The sequence below is a fragment of the Artibeus jamaicensis genome, unplaced genomic scaffold (genome assembly GCF_021234435.1).
Source record: "Artibeus jamaicensis isolate MK-2021 breed Jamaican fruit bat unplaced genomic scaffold, CSHL_Jam_final contig_456, whole genome shotgun sequence".
Classification (NCBI taxonomy): domain Eukaryota; kingdom Metazoa; phylum Chordata; class Mammalia; order Chiroptera; family Phyllostomidae; genus Artibeus; species Artibeus jamaicensis.
This window is the reverse complement of record NW_026521839.1, coordinates 6226555-6248103: the sequence shown is the minus strand read 5'-3', so window position 1 is coordinate 6248103 and position 21549 is coordinate 6226555. Positions and strand designations below refer to the sequence as shown.

At 41.5% G+C, this 21549-nt stretch overlaps 1 protein-coding gene across 1 annotated transcript in view; it reads left to right on the top strand.

Annotated features, from left to right (window-relative positions):
- The first annotated feature begins 18573 nt into the window (after positions 1–18573).
- Positions 18574–21549, top strand: part of UBE2D2 (ubiquitin conjugating enzyme E2 D2) — a 57174-nt gene continuing 54198 nt past the window's right edge. The window contains exon 1 of the mRNA XM_037147524.2: positions 18574–19060. Within this exon, the coding sequence (XP_037003419.1) occupies positions 19037–19060 (24 nt within the window). The 5' untranslated portion in view covers positions 18574–19036. The remainder of the gene's footprint in view (positions 19061–21549) is intronic.

Here is a 21549-nt window from a genome sequence, read left to right as displayed (position 1 = left end):
TATAAATAGTGACCACACATTGTGGTTGATATACTTCTTAAATATTTATCAGATTTAATCATATACCATACAATTATATATAATCATATATCATACAATTCACTCACTTAAAGGGAGCAAGTTAACAGATTTTAGTGTATTTGCAGCTTTGCATCCATCGCCAGTTTTAGAACACTTTTATCCTCCTAACAGTGACCCCCTCCCTTTAAGCATCACCCCCTTCAATTCCCTCATCCTTTATAGCTGCTTTTTTTTTTTTGAGTCATTGACTGCAAAGTCTCTTGGTCAAGAAGTCATAGTTTTTTATTTTTATTTATTGATTTTAGAGAGAGAGGGGGCAGAAAGCTGGGGGAGAGAGAGAGACATCAACTCATTGTTTCACTTATTCATGCATTTATTCGTTGATTCTTGTATGTACCTTGACCTGGGATTGAACCCCCAAACTTGGTATCTAGATGACACTCCAACTAACTGATGAATTAAGTTAGTCTCTGTGTCTCTATGAATTTGACTATTCTGGACATTTCATAAAAATAAAAATCACATCATTTGTGGTCCTTTGTGACTGGCTTCTTTTACTGAGCATGTTTTTAAGGTTTATTCATGTTGCGGCATGTATCAGTACTTCATTTTTTATGAACAAATAATATCCATTGTACAACTATATCCCATTTTATTTACCCATTCATCAGTTGGTAAACATTTGAGTTGTTTCCTTTTTTTTTTTTTTACTAATATGAATAATGCTGCTATGAACATTTTGGTACAAGCTTTTGGTGTGGATTCTTAAGTATCTTTTAGTTTATGTTTCCTCCGTCTGTGCTTGTGTGTGTACATGAGTGTTAATGTGAGAGCAAGAGCTTAACTACAACCTGTTTGCTGAAGAAACTGTTGCTTGTCATGTAGTTTCTCCAAATCTGGACTTTGCTGCTTGCATATTCAAAGTGTAGTTTTGACATGCTTTCCTTTTGCATTTCCTGTTACTTCATAGTTAGATGTAGAGATTTAATGGCAAGGCTGCTTCATAAGTTGGTGTGGTAGACTGCTACCAGAAGACACATAGTGTCCAACATAATGCTCCATTTCTCAATCAATTAATTCACTAGAGGTTGCAAAATGCTGATATTCTATCATTCCTTCTTATAATATTACCTGGAGTAATCTATAAAGAGAAGCTTCTCCTTACCTACTATTTTGTTAACCAGTGGCATGATATAGTTTTGATAAAAAAATACATTAGAGAACATCCATGATCATAGCAACATAACTCACAATAGCTGAAAGGTAAAAGCCACCTGAGTGTCCATCAACATATGAATGAATATACCTAATGGAATATTCTTCAACCTTAAAAAGGTAGGGAATTCTGAGTCATCTACAACATGGATGAACCTTGAGGACATTAAGTTGTGTGAAATACATTGTTCCCAAAAGAACACATACTATATGATTCCACTTATCTGGGTTATCCAGAGTAGTCAAATTCATAGAGACAGAAGTGAAATGGCTGTTGTCAGGGGCTGGGGTAAAGGGAATGGGAAGTAGTGTTTAATGGGTATTGAGTTTCAGATTTCTAAGATGAAACCATTTCTGTGGATGGGTGGTGGTGATGGCCATACAACAACATCCTTAATACCACTCAACTCTACATTTAAAAAGGACTAAAATGGGAGATTTTTTGTCATGTACATTTTACCACAATTTAAACATTTTAAAAGTACATCACAGAGCGGAATACTAGCCAGCAGAGAACAAATGTCGATGCACACAACTTGGATGGCTGTCAAGGGCATTATGCAGAGTGAGAAAAGCCAATCTCAGAATGTCACATTCTGTCTGACTTCATTTACATAGCATTCTCAAAGTGACAAAATTGTGGAAGTGGAAAACATACCAGCAGTTGCCAACGGTAGCGATGCTGGATTGGAGGAGTGGCGGATGTGACTGGAAAGAGCTACCATGAAGGAAATTCCTGTGCTGATGGAACAGTTCTGCATCTTGATTGTGGTCATGGTTACCAGAATCTGCTCATGGGATAAAATGGCACTGAACTGTATACACACATTGTCTCGACACCAACTTCCTGGTCTTGAAGGTGTTGTACTGGAATCATGTGATGCCACCGCAGGAGTCAGCTGGATGAAGGGCGCACTGGAACTCCTCCCCCAATTCTTGCTGCTTCCTGTGAATATGTAAATATCTTTTTAAAAAGGCTTAAAACAGTACACCCATAGAACCTTCTACATAGTAAGAGTCCACATATATAAAAAATTAAAATCGCAGTTATTACTTATTACGCTCATTTTATATTTGAGAAAACTGATGTCCGAGTTAAGCGTTGATTGTCAAAGTCACCCTGGATTCTTAACCACTATGTCATACCATATGTATTGTATGGATATTTATACGTGTAGTATTTACATTAATAAGTTCGGAGGGACACACATCATTTGTTATGGCGGTTATTCCTGGGAAGTTAGAATTAAGGGAGGGAACTTGAAGGTTTAGTACTATAGGTTTCTGTATTGTTTGACTCATTTGCAACAAAGTACATTCCTTTTATAATCGGAGTAAAAATATTTAAATTATTTTTCATTTGAGGAGGCGGGGAAAGTAAAGCTAGTGAGGCGCGCCCTACTCCACGCGCTAGAGAAGTGGACACCCTGCCGGCCAGGCCCAGCGGAGCTGATAGCGGTGGGGAGGGGCGGGGCGTCAGGGCCCCTTTCCCGCCCTCGACTGACACTTCCCCCAGCCAGCCCCACCTCTCAGGTCCCCTCCGCCTGTTTCCCATTGGCTCACTTTTACTGGAACAGGAACCCTTCCCAAGGAACGCTTCTAGGGCATCGGTAAAAATAGATGTTTAAAAAGTGATAACGTTCACTCGGAGCTTCGCCACCAAATCCTAATTTCAGTGGAAATGTTACAGGGTCGTGAGACACAGCATTAAAGTTCGTTGGCTCTCTCGCATGAACAGGATCAACTTCAACTAAAGGTTTAATTTTCTTAATGTAAATTAGAGGAAAATCAGCAATACCATGATCTGGACTGGACACAATTTGCCTGAAGCATTTTTAATATTTTCACTTCATCTTCTTCACCCATGAAAAGGAAGGGAAGACAGCAGAATGCCCTTGAAACAATGGAGTGATTTAGGGAAACCCCACAGAAGGCAAATAATACAGTCATAGTCTCACGTGTTTATTAACCAATTCCCCGTTAGAGTATATATATTTTTTCTATTTTTTGCTGATTTTTAAAAAATTTTTTCTTAGAGGGGAGGGAGGAGAGAGGGGGAATTGGTTTTTTGCTGATTTTTTCATAACAAAAGCAAATCATGCTTATTATTTTACTCTGTCAATACTGTAGGAGTATCTAAAGCAAAATGTGAAAGAACATTTCCTCACTTTTCTCATCAAATTCTCCAGGGATAACTAAGTAAACTATTATAAATTTGGTCTTCATTTGTCTAGATCTTTTTCTATGCACATTCTAACACACATACATGCACAGACAACACACAACTGGAATTTCATGAAAAGAAAAACGCTTTTATTGAGGTATAACTTAGAATAAACTGTGAAAATCTTAAGTGTACAGCTTTATATATGTGTAACATATATTTTATATTAAAAAATATATGAGGTCGGTCCAGAAGTTATCCAACCATGTAATATGAAAAAGAGATATTGAAGAAGATACAAGATATAAGAAACATTGTACACAGGGCATTGATGCCTTGGTCCCCTTCAGAGGAGGCACCTTGAGACCTCACACCATTCTCCCAACCAGCATCAGGGGCTCTACCATATTTTCCTGAATGTCATCAATAGCCTGAAATCTCTTCCCTTTCATAGGTGTTTTTAGTTTGGGGAAAAGTCGGAAGTTGCAGTCCAAATCTGGACTATGGTGGGTGAGGGCTGAATCACCTGGGTGATTTGATGTTTTATTAAAAAAACTCTGCAGGAGATCTGATGCATTAGTGGGTGCGTTGTCCTGATGAACTGCCAATCGCCAGTTGCCCATAACTGCAACCATTTTTGTCGTATTGCATCTCTCAAAGGACAAAGAACATTGAGGTAGTACTCCTAATTGTTTGGCCTGGAGGGGTGTACTCACGATGGGCATACGCCTTCCCGATCAAAAAGCACAGTTAACATGGTCTTGATCTTGCTGTGACTTTGCCACTTCTTCTTCAGGTGTTGAGAACCAGGTGTCTTCTTCAGGACGACTGGGCCTTCATTTCTGGATCATAGCTGTAGACCCACAATTCACTTCCAGTTATGACCTTCATGAGGAAATCTGGTTCATTGGTAGAGGTTTGAATCAAGTCATTAGCAACTGCAGCATGATGTTCCTTCTGCTCTGGTAGCAGAAGATGTGGAACGAATTTTGCCATGACACATTTCATGCCAAGAGCCTGTGTCAATATCTTGCACACAGTAGTTTTTGGAATCCCCAGATCAGCTTCTAGTTCTCAGACTGTCGGTCACCAAGCTTTGTTGATTGCAGCCTTCAACATTCTCAGGTGTTCTGCTTGTTGCAGATGTTCCAGAATGTGGATCACTTTCAACAGGTTCTAGACCATCTTTGAAGCATTGGTACCGTGCTTTTATTTGCACTGCACTTTATTCCATTATCCCCAAAAGCCTTCTGAATCATCCGAATAGTTTCTGCAGAGGAATGTTCAAGCATAATGCAAAATTTGATGCAGATTTATTGTTCTGTTCACTCAGTCATTTTGAATGTGACTGCCACACTATACCCATGCTCACTCAAGAGCATCTGCTGCCTCCCACTGACAAGTACAGTGAAGTTGTCATTGTTCATGTATACCCATTTCAGTCCACTCTCCTTGGCTGCCAGGTTACACTGATGTTATGCAAACTGTTCTTGTTATATTAGCAATGACTGAACTTTTTCCGGACAGACCTCGTGTATATATACAGAATTGTCAAAACTCATGGAACTGAACATTTAAAAGTCTATGCATTTTATTTGTAAATTGTACTGTAAAACATAAAAATGTCCCCAAACATTCCACTCTCTTTAAGATAGAACCACCATTAAAGGCTGTTAGAGGTTACCAGATTTGCCATGTATAACTTGCATCTGTGTTTCTGTGTGCATTATATGTGGATTATTATGCCCATGGTATGCAATCAGTATACCCATGTACAATGTATCCTTATTTTTTCCTCAAAAATTTGGGCAAAAGGTGCACATTTAAGATACAATATTTGTTGGAGGCTAATCTAGTTCTGTAGAAAGCCAGACTTTGTGAGTTTAAAGTAGCTCTTTTTTTTTTTTATGGTCAAAAATCAGAAACAGTAGTTTACCAAAGGAATATAGTGCTCAATTTTACATTGTTTTTGTCCAGCCACTCTCTCTCATTATATACAATTTGGGGTGTGTTCTGCCTACCATCCTTTATTCTGCTTTGGATGCCTGGTCCCATATCCGTGCCCTACTTTACAGGAATTGCTAAGTAAAGAAATGACATGAGCTTTGCCACCTGACTCTTATATTTGTGGGCATCCTGACTTTATCCTAAAAGTCATCTTTCAGGAAACTTTCCTTGCCAGTCACCCAGATTAGGTCAGGTTCCTTTAGATCAGGGTCCTGCCATCAGAGAGGGATCACACTTTATTGTAATGGTTGCACAAATGGCTCATTCAATAGACTGTCAGTTTCTGGAGAGCAGAGATGTTGCCTCTTTTGTTCCTCCTTTGAATCCCCAATGTCTGGCATATCAAGGATACTTGTTGAACAAATTCATAAGTGACTGGCTGAATAATGAGCAGTTCTAGAAAACCTTCATACTCACAAATTATTGATGAAGACAGAAGTTCCCTTAAAAACAAACAGCCCTGGCTGGTGCAGCCTGTGAACCAAAGGGTCGCTGGTTTGATTCCCAGTCAGGGCACATGCCTGAGTTGTGAGCTAGGTCCCCAGTATGGGGTGTGCGAGAGGCAACCAAACATTGTTGTTTCTTTACCTTTCTCCTTCCCTTCCCCTCTCTCCAAAAATAAATAAAATCTTTAAAACAAACAACCCCACTCTATGGGATTCCAAGACTTTATGTCACAGAACTACAGTCTCAATCCAGTAGAGGGGTTCAAAACCTAGTAGAAAGTAGAAATACCATCTTCTACTCTGTCCTTGGGGAAGATATCATTGTGCAAATGTGGACTTCCTCCTGGTGAAATAATTGCAAAGGAGAAGGAGATGTTTGTGCACACTTGTGCCTCTTCTCTTATTGAAGTCAGTAGGGCTGAGAGGTAATGTGATAAGTGACATTGTGGTTTAGCACTGGGGCTTTGCAGTCAGTGGGTTTGAGCCCTATTCTACTATTTATAGTGTAAAGTTTGCATAAGTTACTTGACCTCTTAAGACTAGGTTTTTCTCAGCAGTAAAACAGGGATAATGTAGCATCTTCATAGGACTGTGAGATTAACAAAATCTATGTAAAATGTTCCTGGCCTGAAGGAAGCACTCATCAAATATTAGCTATGATGATGATGGTGATATTTTTCTATTAGAAAAGACTGGTCCCAGCCAACTGTTTGCCCTTGAAAGAAGTCTACCACATCAGTCCCTGTGAAGCTAGGAATGGTGTTTTGCTTGGATTTTCAGAGCCCTCAACCACTGCTCTTTCCCATGGACCTTGTGGCTGGGATGAGAGTGCCTCAGCAAAAGAGCAGATCTTTTACTGCAGGCTCAGCCCACACACCATGTGGCAGAAATCTTGGGGGCTTTCAGCCTGGAAAACAAACAGTCTGGCTACTCAACCTAAAGATAGCCCCCCATCTCCCTCTAGATCCTGGAGAAGAAGTGGGAAGACGAGAAACACTTGAGTGGAAGGCTGTGCATATACAAGTTGTTCACCAAATCTATTACTATTATTTGGTATTATTCAAAGGGGAAGTTTAAACAATTTTAAAATGTGGTTCTGTTAGTTATTAACCCTACTGCTTGAAAGAATTTACCTATCTGTAAAAGTGGCTTACGTAGCAAAGGATGAAGACAAGTCCTGTATTTATCGTGAGTGGGGGGGGGAGGGTAGAATCTGTAAAGACAGGAAGAGAAAAGGAGCCCTGGGTGGGTAGCTCAGTCGGTTAGAGCACTGTCCCACTGCACTGAGGCTGTGGACTTGGTCCCTGGTCAGGGCACATACGATGAACCAATGAATGCAGATGTAAGTAGTAAGTAGAACAACAAATCAATGTTTTCGTCTCTCCCTCCCCCTCTCTCTCAAAAAATTAATTGAAAAAGAAAGAACAGAAAAGAACTTCAAGTCCCAGGGGAGTAGGGGACCTTTGGAGAGAAAGACAGGAATGTCGCCCTGCAGGGGGAAAGGCAGGGTCTGTCCAAGGACAAGGAGGTGGCAGAGCAGTGCAGACAGCAAAGCCCTTATTTCTGAGGGGCTGGTGGTTCTCACAGTGTAGAGCTTACAAGGGCCCAGCCTCTTCACTACCAGGAAAGGTATGAGGACTCAGAATTTAAAACCCAATGCAGCAGCAAACAAAATGTACAACACATTTGTATTTTCAATAGTGTATAGAGACTAGACAATATAAATGATATATGTGGTATAAGCATAGAATGACATCTGTATTTTGGTGGCTGTATGAGAGGGACTATGAAGGACTTTTGCTTCCTAAACCACACATTTCTGAATGTTGAAAGTTTTATACTGAATATGTATTATTTTTTTCTTTTTAAGGGAACACCGTATTTTAAATTTTTTGTTAAAGATCGTATTTATTTTTATTTATTTTTTTAAAGTATTTTATTTATTTATCTTTAGAGGGGAAGGAGAGAAGGAGAGGAGAGAAACATCAGTGTATGGTTGCCTCTTGTGAGTCCCCTGCTGGGAACTGGCCTGCAATCCAGGCAATGTGCCCTGACTGGGAATCAAACCGTGATCCTTTGGTTCACAGGCCCGCGCTCAATCCACTGAGCTACACCAACCAGGGCTAGATCGTATTTATTTTTAGAGAGAGGGGGCAGTAAGGAGAAAGAGAGGGACATAAACATCAATTGGTTGCCTCTTGCACGCCCCCAACTGGGCCTGGCCAGCAACCTAGGCATGGCCCTGACCAGGAACCGAACCAGTGACCTTTCAGTCTGCAGGCCAGTGCTCAATTCACTGGGCCACACCAGCCTGAGCTATTATTTTCATATCAATAAAAAATAAATTTTTAAAGTTTTAAAATCCAATTACATGTAATGGCAAAAAATTGGACAGAGTCTACTCATCAATAGGGAGAGGACAGAGGACACTGTAATTCACACTACGGAACACTGTGGCATCATGAAAAGAATGAGATCCACGTGTACTACTGTGGAAGAACCACCACAATATTACTGCAGTTAAAAAAAAGGAGCTGTACACATGAAACTAATATAATATTGTATGTCAACTGTAATTAAAAAATAAAAATATTAAAAAACAAACAAACGAACAACTGCAAGCCCTGACTGGATGTCTCAGTTGTTTAGAATGTCATTCCAACCAGGGCCATAGGTTCAATCCCCGGTCAGGGCAAATACAAGAATTAACCAATGAATGCACCAATGAGTGGTACAACAAATCGACATTTCTCTCTCTCTCTTCCCCACTTTATCTCTTTCAAATCAATAATAAATCTTTTAAAAAATTTTTAAAAAGCAACTGCAGTGAAATGTGCTTGATATAATTCTTTTTGTGTGGGTTAAGAAAGTCTCACTTTACCTTCCTCCTTTAAATGAAAAATTTTAAAATATTTTTACTCTGATTATAAAAGACGTGTTTGTTGTAAAGGAGTCAAACAATACAGAAACCTATAGTGCTAAAAGTTCAAGCTCCCTCCCTTAATTCTAACTTTCCAGGAATAACCACCATAGCAAACAATGTGTGTCCCTCCAAACATTTTATTGTAAATATTGTATATATAACTATCCATAGGATTCATATGGTATGACATAGTGGTTAGGAATCCAGGATAGCTTTCACAATCAATGTTTAACTTGGACATCAGTTTTCTCAAATACAAAATGAGTATCAGTAATGACTGCTATTTTTTTACTTGTATGGACTCTTACTACATAAAATTTCTTTAAATGAACTGTTTTAAATTTTACTTTTAAAAAATATTTATAGATTCACAGGAAGCAGCAAGAATTGTACAGAAAGTTCTGGTATGCTTTCATAGATCATATTCATATTTTTATAACATCCACACAAAACAATATATAAACCATTTCATTATCCCAGAAAATTTTCTTGATCCCTTTCTGGACAAATGATCTCCCCAACAACAGCAACCACTTCAAACACCAAAAATTAGTTTTGTCTATTTCTTAGCTTCATATAAATGAAATCATATACTTCATATTCTTTTGTGTCTTTCTTCTTTTGCTTAACATAACTGTTTTGAGACTCAACTGTGTTGTTGAGTGTATCAATAGTTCATCCTTTTTGTTGTAGAATTCCATTGTATGGCTATATCATAATTTGTTATTCTATTCTTCTGTGGATGAACATTTGGATTGTCTCCACTTTGGGGCTGTATGTGAATAAGGCTGTTTATATAAACATATGTGTACAAGTCATTTTATGGACATGTTTTCAATTTTCTTAAGTAAGTAAAGAAGAGTAGAATCGCTGGGTTATATGGTAGGTATATGTTTAATTTTATTAGAAATTACCAAACGGTTTTCCAAATTGCTATCCCATTTCATGCTCTCACCTGGAATGTATGAGAGTTCCAGTTGCTGAATTTCCTTGCTATCACTTATTATTGTTAATGTCTTTTATTTTAGCCATTCCAGTAAATGTATAATTTTAATTTGCATTTCCCTGATGACTAACAAATTCCAAAGTATTTGGAAGTAACCTTTGGTCAAAGAATAGATCACAGGAAGAATATGACTATTTTAAACTGAATGAAAATAAAAACAAAACATAAAATTGTGGTATGTAGCCAAAGCAGTATGCTTTTTAAAGCTTTACTAGAAAATGCATATATTAGAGCCCTGGCTGCTGTAGCTCAGTGGATTGAGTGCGGGCCTGCAAAACACACGATCGTGGTTTGATTCCCAGTCAGGGCACATGCCTGGGTTTCAGGCCCGTTCCCAGCAGGGGATGCATTAGAGGCAACCATACATTGATGTTTCTCTCCCTCTCTCCTTCCCCCCTTCCCCTCTAAAGATAAATAAATAAAATCTTAAAAAAAAAAGAAAATGCATATGTTAGAAAAAATAAAAAATTGTAAAATTGGTGATCTAAGATCCTACTTGAAGAAGCTAAAGAAAAAAAGAACAAATTATATCCAAAATAAGTAGCAGAGAGAAAATAATAAAAATGAGAGCAGAAATCAATAAAATAGAAAATAGAGAAAATACAAGGTAAAATTTGGTTCCTTGGAGGATTAACAAAATTGATAAATCTCTAGCAAGATTTATCAAGGAAAAATAGAGAAAACACAAATAACCAATATCAGAGATACAAAAAGAGACATCATTATATGCTATAGATGGTAAGAGGAAAAATAAGAAGATATTATGAGTAAGTTTATTCTAGTAAATCAACAACTTAAATGAAATGGAGAAATTCCTTTAAAAACACAAAGTATCAGAATGGGCACAGGAAGCAAAAAGAAAAATCTAAATACCTCATATTTATTTTTAAAATTGAACTTATTATCTAATACTTTCCATAAAGAAAACTGTAGCCCTGATCTGTGTGGCTCAGTTGGTTGTGCATCTTCCCTCAAAGCAAAAGATTGCTGGTTGGATCTTAGGTCAGGGCATGTGCCTGAATGGAAGGTTTGATCCCAGTAGGGGCCAGTTCAAGACGAACCAATTGCTGTTTCTCTCTTACATCAATGTCTCCCTCTCTTTCTCACTCCCACTCCCTCTCTCTGAAAAGAAAAAAAAAAAGTTAAAAAAATAAATTGAGGGACTTCCAGCCAAGATGGAGGTATAGGTGGAAACACTGTGCCTCCTCACACAAATTTAAGGACAACAAAGATTTAGTAACCAAAAATACAACGAAAACAGACAGAAAATTGAATTGTGTGGAAGTCCAACAACAACGAACCATTCTTCCAGACTGGTAAGAGGGGCAGAGTCAGTGTCTGGCGGAGCGGGTCGCGCAGGAAAAAGTGGCCAGACCGACCCAGGTGCACAGGCCTCAGTTGGCAGATCCCAGGCGAGGGGTGACAACCAGCGGACCCAGTGAGGGTGCAAGGTGGCTGGCTGACTGCGGTCACACATTCATGCACAGATAAACCAGGTGAAAAAAAGGACAGTGAGACACACAGCTCAACCCAGGGCCCCAGCAATGGGAAATAAAGCCTAAAAGCACTGATTGGAAAAACTTTTGGGGGTCAAGGTACCGGGAGATGCTCCCAGCCTCACAGGAGAGTTCATTGGAGAGACCCACAGGGTTCTGGAGGGTGCACAAGCCCACACACCTGGGAACCAGCACCAGTAGGGCCCAATTTGCTTGTGGAAAGCGGCAGAGGGGACAGAAATCTGAGACAGTGTGGAACAAACGCCATTGCCTCTCTCTGACCCTGACCCCACATACAGCATCACAACCCAGCAACTGGGTCACCCTGCCCTGGTAAACACCTAGGGTTCCGCCCCTCACGTTAACAGGCGTGAACAAACCAAAACATTATGGCTCAAGCAGAAGAACAGCTCAAAGCCCCAGAGCCAATACTTCTAAGCAACCAAGAGATAGCCAACCTATCGGATGCACAGTTCAAAACACTGGTGATCAGGATGCTCACTGAACTGGTTGATTTTAGTCACAAATTAGAGGACAATATGAAGGCTAAACTAATTGAAATGAATGGAAATGCACAGGGAACCAATAGTGATGGGAAGGAAACTGGGACTCAAATCAATGGGGTGGACCGGAAGGAAGAAAGAAACAACCAAACAGAAAAGAATGAAGAAACAAGAATTCAAGAAAAGAAGGCGAGGCTTAGGAACCTCCAGGACATCTTTAAATGTTCCAACATCCGAATTATAGGGCTACCAGAAGGGGAAGAGGAACAGCCATGAGTGGAAAACTTATTTGAACAAATAATAAAGGAGAACTTTCCCAAGCTGGCAAAAGAAATAAACTTCCAGGAAGTCCAGGAAGCTCAGAGAGTTTCAAAGAAGGTGCACCCAAGGAGGAATACACCAAGGCACATCATAATTTCATTAGCCAAGATTAAAATAAAGGAGAAAATTCTAGAAGCAGCAAGAGCTAAGGGGACAGAGGACTTCTGCCAAAATGGAGGCATAGGTGGAAGCACTGTGCCTTCTCGAACAACCAAGTTTAAAAACAAAGTTTTAGCAACAAAAACACAGCCAAACCACAGAAAATTGAACTATACGGAAGTCTGACAACAACGAACCCTTCAGCCAAACTGATAAGAGGGGCAGAGCCAGCAGCAGAGTGGGGTCAGGCAGGAAAGATCCACCGAACTGACCTGGGCATGTGACCCAGGTGCGCCAGCAGCTGTGGGGGGATCCCAGGTGTGGAGTAGTGGGCGGACCCACTGAGGGTGCAAGTCGGTGGTCCCACTGAGAGCTGACAGTGGTCACATATTTGCGCACAGATAAACCAGTGAAGGAGCCAGCAGTGAGACGAACCGCACACGCCCCAGCAGTGGGAAGTGGCAGAGGAGACCGCCATTGCCCCTCTCTGACCCCGCCCCCACATACAGCATCACAACCCATCGACCTGGTGGCCCACCCTGGTGAACACCTAAGGCTTCACTCCTCATACAGAACAGGCACAAACAGATCAAAACATGGCTCAAGAACAACTCAGAGCCCCAGAGCCAATAAATCTAAGCGATAAAGAAATAGCCAAACTTTCAGATGCACAGTTCAAAACACTGATCATCAGGATGCTCACAGAACTGGTTGATTTTAGTCACAAATTAGAGGAACATATGAAGGCTAAACTAAGTGAAATGAAGGAAAATACACAGGAAACCAATAGTGATGGAAAGGAAACTGGGACTCAAATCAAGGGAGTGGACTAGAAGGAGGAAAAAAATGACCAAACAGAAAAGGATGAAGAAACAAGAATTCAAAAAAAGAAGGCGAGGCTTAGGAACCTCCAGGACATCTTTAAACGTTCCAACATCTGAATTATAGGGCTACCAGAAGAAGAAGAGGAACAGCCACGAGTGGAAACCTTATTTGAACAAATAATAAAAGAGAACTTCCCCAAGCTGGCAAAGGAAATAGACTTCCAGGAAATCCAGGAAGCTCAGAGAGTCCCAAAGAAGTTGGACTTAAGAAGGAACACATCAAGGCACATCATCATTACATTAGGCAAGATGAAAATGAAGGAGAGAATCCTAGAAGCAGCAAGAGATAAGGGGACAGTCACCTAGAAAGGAGTTCCCATCAGACTGTCAGCTGATTTCTCAGAAGAGACCTTACAGGCAAGAAGGGGCTGGAAAGAAGTATTCCAAGTTATGAAATGCAAGGACCTACATCCAAGACTGATCTATCCAGCAAAGCTTTCATTTAGAATGGAAGGGCAGATAAAGCACTTCTCAGATCAAGTTCAAGGAGTTCATCACCACCTAGCCCTTATTATATGAAATGTTAAAGGGACTTACCTAAGAAAAAGAAGATAAAAAACATGAACAGTGAAAGGACAGCAAACTCACAGTTATTAATAACCACACCTAAAGCAAAAGTAAACTAAGCAGACAGCTAGATCAGGAGCAGAACCACAGAAATGGAGATCACTTGGAGGGTTAGCAACAGGGGAGTGGGAGGAGGAGAGAGGGGGAGAAGGTACAGAGAATAAGTAGCATAGACGGTAGGTAGAAAATAGACAGGGGGAGGGTAAGAATAGTATGGGAAATATAGAATCTAAAGGACTGGAGACACATGGTCATAAACTAAAGGGGGGAATGGTGGGGGGAGGGGGTATGCAGAGTGAGGGGAATGAAGGGGGAAATGGGACAACTGTAATGGCATAATCAATAAGATATATTTAAAAAATGAAAATAAATTAATTGAGCACATTTGGTGGCATGGAAAATTTAAAGAAAAGAAAACTACAGGGCCAGAGTCTTCACTGGTGAACTCTACCACATATTTAAGGAAGAAAAAAAAATCATATACAAAGTCGTTCAGAGCACAGAGGAGGAAATACTTTCCAATTTATTATTACTTTTTAAAAAAATTCTCACTTGATGGTATATTATTGGTTTTTGAGAGGAAGGGAGAGAAAGAGAAACCTCACTGTGAGAAACATTAATTGATTACCTCCCCTACGCACTCCAGCTGGGGGTTAAACCTGCAACCTAGGTATATGCCCTGATTGGGAATTGAACTCACAACCTTTTGACATACTAACCAACTGAGTCACCCAACTAGGGCCTTCCCCATTTATTGTGAGGCCAGAATAACCTTGACATAAAAATTTGATAAAGATAATACAGAAAACTAAAAACTGATATTCTTCATGAACATAGATGCAAAAATCTGATCACTCTTTGATGAAGCAATATCATTTCTAGAGTTTACCCTAAAGAAACACCCTTGAAATTTTACAAAGATTAACTACAGGATATCCACTATAGTATTATATGTTTATTTGATTGTTTATTATTTTAAAATATATTTTATTGATTATGCCATTACGGTTGTCCCATCTCCCCCCTTGATTCCCCTCCACTCTGCACTCGCCCTCCCCCCACATTTCCCCCCTTCCGTTTATGACTACGTGTCTCAAGTTCTTTTAGCATCTACATTTCCCATACTATTCTTACCCTCCACCTGTCTATTTTCTACCTACCATCTATGCTACTTATTCTCTGTACCTTCTCCCCCTCTCCTCCTCCCACTCCCCTGTTGCTAACCCTCCATGTGATCTCCATTTCTGTGGTTCTGCTCCTGATCTAGCTGTCTGCTTAGTTTACTTTTGTTTTAGGTGTGGTTGTTAATAACTGTGAGTTTGCTGTCCTTTCACTGTTCATGTTTTTTATCTTCTTTTTCTTAGGTAAGTCCCTTTAACATTTCATATAAGAAGCACTTGGTGATGATGAACTCCTTGAAGTTGACCTTAACTGAGAAGCGCTTTATCTGTCCTTCCATTCTAAATGAAAGCTTTGCTGGATAGAACAATCTTGGATGTAGGTCGTTGCATTTTATGACTTGGAATACTTCTTTCCAGCCCCTTCTTGCCTGTAAGGTCTCTTCTGAGAAATCAGCTGACAGTCTGATGGGAACTCCTTTCTAGGTGACTGTCCCCTTATCTCTTGCTGCTTCTAGAATTCTCTCCTTCATTTTAATCTTGGCTAATGAAATTATGACGTGCCTTGGTGTGTTCCTCCTTGGGTGCACCTTCTTTGAAACTCTCTGAGCTTCCTGGACTTCCTGGAAGTTTATTTCTTTTGCCAGCTTGGGAAAGTTCTCTTTTATTATTTGTTCAAATAAGTTTTCCACTCATGGCTGTTCCTCTTCCCCTTCTGGTAGCCCTATAATTCGGATGTTGGAACGTTTAAAGATGTCCTGGAGGTTCCTAAGCCTCGCCTTCTTTTCTTGAGTTCTTGTTTCTTCATTCTTTTCTGTTTGGTTGTTTCTTTCTTCCTTCCGGTCCACCCCATTGATTTGAGTCCCAGTTTCCTTCCCATCACTATTGGTTCCCTGTGCATTTCCATTCATTTCAATTAGTTTAGCCTTCATATGTTCCTCTAATTTGTGACTAAAATCAACCAGTTCAGTGAGCATCCTGATCACCAGTGTTTTGAACTGTGCATCTGATAGGTTGGCTATCTCTTGGTTGCTTAGAAGTATTGGCTCTGGGGCTTTGAGCTGTTCTTGAGCCATAATGTTTTGGTCTGTTCGCACCTGTTATGTATGAGAGGCAGAGCCTTAGGTGTTTACCAGGGCAGGGTGACCCAGTTGCTGGGTTGTGATGCTGTATGTGGGGTCAGGGTCAGAGAGAGGCAATGGCGTTTGTTCCACTCTCTCTCAGATTTCTGTTCCCTCTGCCGCTTTCCACAAGCAAATTGGGCCCTACTGGTGCTGGTTCCCAGGTGTGTGGGCTTGTGCACCCTCCAGAACCCTGTGGGTCTCTCCAATGAACTCTCCTGTGAGGCTGGGAGCATCTCCCGGTACCTTGACCCCCAAAAGTTTTTCCAATCAGTGCTTTTCGGCTTTATTTCCCATTGCTGGGGCCCTGGGTTGAGCTGTGTGTCTCACTGTCCTTTTTTTCACCTGGTTTATCTGTGCATGAATGTGTGACCGCAGTCAGCCAACCACCTTGCATGCCTTACTGGGTTTGCTCGTTTTCTCCCTGCGCCCTGTCTGCTAACTACCACCTTTTTCTGCAGGGACCCCTCTCTGCCGGCCACCAACTGTGCACCTCTTACCAGTCTGGATGAATTGGTCATTGTTGTCGGACTTTGGTACAGTTCAATTTTATGTCTGTTCTGGTTGTGTTTTTTGTTTTTAAATCTTTGTTGTCCTTAAATTTGTTTGTGTGAGGAGGTACCGTATATCCATCTATGCCTCCATCTTGGCCAGAAGTCTATAGTAATATATTTAATAGGAAAAATTGGAAACAACTTAAAATGTCCCCAAAGTGTGTGGCCAGTTAAGTAAATATGGTACATTATTGTGATAGAATGTCACTATTAAAATATGATAGAAACATACATTAAAAAAGAAAAACTCACTCTATATTGTTTATTTTAAAAGTAGATTCTAAGACCCTGAGTGCATTGCTCAGTTGGTGAGAGTCCTCCCAATATCCCAAGGTTGGGGGATTCAGGAACCTACAAGAATCAACCAATAAATGCATACATAAGTACAACAACAAATTGATGTTTCTCTCTCTCATAAATCAAGTATAAAAAAAATCTCAGCATCAAGCCACCATACCTTCAGGGGAAAAAAAAAGAAGTAGATTCCAAAGATTACAGGTGCTCACATCCCTCTTCCAAAGTGAGATGGATATGTTACCTTGACTATGGTAAATCACTTCACTGTGTTTATGCATATCGAGTCATCATGTTGTACACCTTAAATATATACAACTTTTATTTTTAAATAAAGGTGGATTACCAAATAGTATTATGTTATGATGCTTTTCAAAGAAAAATATGTATATGTTAGGAAAAAAGATTGGAAGGACATAAACCAAATGTCAAAAATTATCATTGGGTGATGAGAGTATGGTTGACTTTTATTTCCTTCCTTTTGCTTATCTGTATTTCTTGCGCAAATATATGATGCTTTTCCAATATAAATTGTTGCAGAAAAAAGTCTAAAGTATTACCAATGGACATTTTTCCTGTTTTATCTTCACGTTTATTAAGAAGAAAAGATCTGGGGCTGTGGAATGTTCCTTTTTTACCTGTAACCTTGAACACACCCGCAGTGGAGGACTGGATAGTTTTTCCCTTCTCTGACTCACTGAGTCCACAGTGGCCCTGCCTATTGGCCTAACCTTCTCTACTCAGATGAAGCAGTATAAATTTTCCAACTGCCCCGTGTGACTTTTGACAAGATCTTTGCTTTAGGGGCTCCAGTTTCTCCTCTTAAAATTCTTACGTTAGAACCAATGATCTTCAAGTTCTCTATCAGACAAAGGAGAAAACACAGAAAACCTCGGGGTGCACCTGAAAATGTGGGCATCAACTCCCAGGAAAATATTCCTTACTAATCTCCTGTGTGAGTATCTCCAGCCAGATAGTAAGCACCTCCCAGCCCAGGTCTGGCCTTATTTCTCTCACTGATCTTGGTGTAGGGATGGACAGAATAGTTGTTAGGTAAATTAGCTCTTTGCTTTCACTTCCTAAAAGACAATTCCAGAATAGGTGTTCTAGGCCTGCTCCTGATGATGAGCTGAACCACAAGGATGTGTTTAACTACTGGAGCACACACTGTGCAAGTCCTTCCCTCCAATCCTCCGGCCCCCAGGTAATTGGTACAGTGCTTGTTTGTAACAATTCATGTAGCAGAGTGAGGTCCGCACACTTCTACGGCTGAGGACATTCAAGCTGTTATCCAGCTGAGGCCTTGACTTGAAAAGCGATCGCAGGACTCCCTGCTTTATACGACAGAACACACTTCCCGTAGGTGCCCAGGGTGTTACCACGCAGCTTCGGGAAAGGGATCTGGCGAGTCCCAGCTTTGCCAATGTGGACCTGTGTGACCTTGGACAAGTCCCTTCCTCCTTCGAGAACGTTGCAGTGGGCCTAAATGCCTTCTACTGGGTTGGTCTACGCTATGGGGACGGTAAAATGACCTGGAAAATATTTCCCTTCGAACGTTCTTGACCTCCAATGACACTCGCGTGGGGGACCACGGTAAGCAAAGGACTCAAGGTAAGGGTGCTGACGCCAGTGTACCCTCCACCCGCACCACAGCTCTCGCGAGAAGTCCTCTACAAGCTTCGCGGCGTTATCTTCTCAGCAGCCGACGCGGCGACGGGGTGCTTAAGAGTTCGCAGGAGTGGATGTATCCTTCCGCCGCTGACGCTGCCCAACCCTCCTTCCTCTGGTCCGCCAATCCCCGCGCCTCCCGACGTGCCCCTCGGCCTGGGCCCACCCCGCGCTCGGGCGGCCCCACCCCGGCGGCGCCGCCCGCTTGTCCGCCCGCGCGTCCCTCGGTCCACCTGCAGCAGGCAGTCCGTCCCTCCAGCTGTCCGACCCAGAGGCGGCCGCCCATCCTGAGGCCTGCGCTCCTGCTCCCCGGCGGAGGGATTCGCGACGGCTGAGGAGGAGGTGCTGAGTTAAAGAGGAAGAGGCCACTACCGTGGCGGCGGCTGCTGCTGCTCTGACCGCAGCGCATAAAGGAGCCGCCGCCGGGTGATGCGGTGACCGCTGCGGCAGGCGCAGAAGCCCAGTGGGCCTCGGCCCTCTATAGGTCCCGCTGAACGCGCGCTTCCGAGCTCTCCATCTTCTCCGGTCAACCCGCGGTCACCGAGGCGGCTTCGCGCCCCCTCGCCCCTTCCCCATCCCTCCCCTGTCCCCGTCCCCGCCCTGGGGGCTGCCGCCACCCGCCTCCCACGATGGCTCTAAAGAGAATCCACAAGGTAAGCGGCAGGAGGTCGGCTGCGCGTTTGGGCCGCTGGGCGGGCCAGCTGAGCAGGCTGCGGCCTGCACTTTCTGCCGTCGCCTCCGCCGGGCTTGCAGCCTCTTCGGACTCACCTGCGGGCCGTGTCCTCGCCGGGCGGCCTTCACACACTCCACTCCCAGTGATGGCGCCCGTGGAGGCCCCGGTGCGCAGTCCGCACCTAGGCCCGAGGTGCGCTAGTCCGCTCAGCGTTCCTCCCCGGCCTCCTTCCTGGTCTCTGCGTGGTATGGAGTCCCAGGGCCGCTCTCTGGCCTGGGACTGCTGCGCTAGTGGGCCATTGTCCTGGCCTGCCGGGAGTGGGGGCTGGGACCGGGATATTGGGCGGCCACTTCGACAGAGGTCGAGAGGGCTCGCCCCATCACTGCATCTTCTCCATCCCCACCCCCCTTTCCCTGCTCTTTCCACCGAACCGCCTGAGCTACCCTTATCTCAGACAGACGGAGGACGCCTTTTTTGTCCGATCCACAAGTATTTCTTGAGTTCTCTTACCTCTTGGCGGCTGCACACTTCATCTCACTCTACTTGCCCAGAAACTGTTAGAGTAGGAAGTTCAGAAGGAAAAAAAAACAACCACATGAGTCTTTTGAGGGAGGAGGGAAGTAGAGGGAGAAGCAATTTATTCCTTGAGGTTGCCAAATGTAGTCAGAAACTAACACTTCATTTTTTAAGGAATGAATCTAATATAAAAGCTATTAAATCGGCGAGGGTAGAGGTAGAATCCAGAACATTGTAAACCACTGGAGAAATCGCACAATTTCCTTTTACAGCTTAAATTAGGCGACATGTTCAGAGATACCCATTTAATTTAGAAGGGATTTTGTTAGTTTTTTCCATTAGAAAAGACTTCTTTACCTTTTAAGACAGAGTTATTTTAGTTATTTATACGGAGGTTTTCCTAATACTGCTTCTAGAATACAGGCTTCTCTTAAAATTTAGGGTTCCCCTCCCCCAGAATTGTAACTTCCTGGAGCCTTTTACTATAATTTTTTTTTTTAGAAGTGGGGAAGTGTCACCGGTGATTTTTGTTTGGTGTTTCCCTGGCTATATTAAACCTAGTCACTTGGAAGTAGATGGTGGGATTGTCTATCTGCCCTGAAAGATGGGGTGGAGATGCAAGGGGAAGAGAACCCATTTCCACGTTGCCTTAAACTAAATCAAAATGCAGATTGTTGGACAGTTTAAACACTTAAGGTCAGCAGTTAGTTCTCATTTCATTCTTGTTGAAAGACCTTTAATGTGAAATTAATCCCAATGGTTACTGAAAATTAGGTTAGATCTTTACCAAATGCTTTTAACTCCTTTGAATTATAACAAATCAAAAAGGGCAGACTTTAGAAAGGGTAAATCTTGTACTGAAGTGAAGCAAGTTATTTGTTAAAAGAAGCCTGAATAAGCAGAGATCTCAAAAGAACAATTCAGGGAGCAGCAGCACACTGCAGAATGGTAATCCAAGTAAAAATATGTATGCATTTTTAAGGCTTTTAGGAGTTACTAGGTTCTTATAGAGACTAATTGGGAAGTTGAGAGATTATGCTGTAGAAAATTGTGCTCTTATTTTAAAACCTGAAGAGGAGTCTGTATAATATGATAATTCAGGCAAGAAATGTAGCCTTTAATCTCTACATTGATTGATACATGTGTTATTTTTTTCAGAGGGGAATAATAGCATTCAAAACACCCATTTTAATTTTTAAATATACTTGCCCCCAGTAATATGGTTTCTTTTGAGTTACCCACTCCGGGTTTTTCTCTGAAATATGCCCTTATGAACATTTTAATAAGGAAAATCAAGTTTAGACAAAGGTAAGTTGAACTTTTGAAACTCAGTATTAACCTTCTCCCCACCTCTCTGGTTTATTACCTAGAACCTTCCTTCAGTCTGGCTCAACTTCTGACACTGCCAGGGATTAGAAAAATAACATTTATTTTTGGTACACTTGTCGGTAAGATTGTGGAAACAAAATGGAGATTTTTTTCTCCCCAAACTTTATATATGACACCAGTTTTAAGTTGCAGTCTTACCTAGGTATGGATGAGATCAATCCTTTCTTATCCTCAGTCCTGTTAATGTACTCACAGTGGAATCCCCAAAAGACTTAAGTGGCTTATATAATTGACATAGGTCTTGAGCCTTCCCAATTACCATTCTCTAAAAAAAAATAGTTCTACTTAAATACACTTTCAACTATCATGAACTGTTGTACCTGGGTTTTAATATGATTTTGCTAAGAAAAAGTACATTTGACATGTGACGTCTTAAGGAATTCAATATCTTTTTTCTTTGACAGAGGGAAATAGTGTTCTTTGAATTTGACAGTGCCATGTATTTTTTTGAAAAATCTTTTGATGGACTTCATTTTTTTAAATAAAGATTTTGTTTATTTATTTTAGAGAGATGGGGAAGGGAGGGAGAAAGAGAGGGAGTGAAACATCATGTGTGGTTGCCTC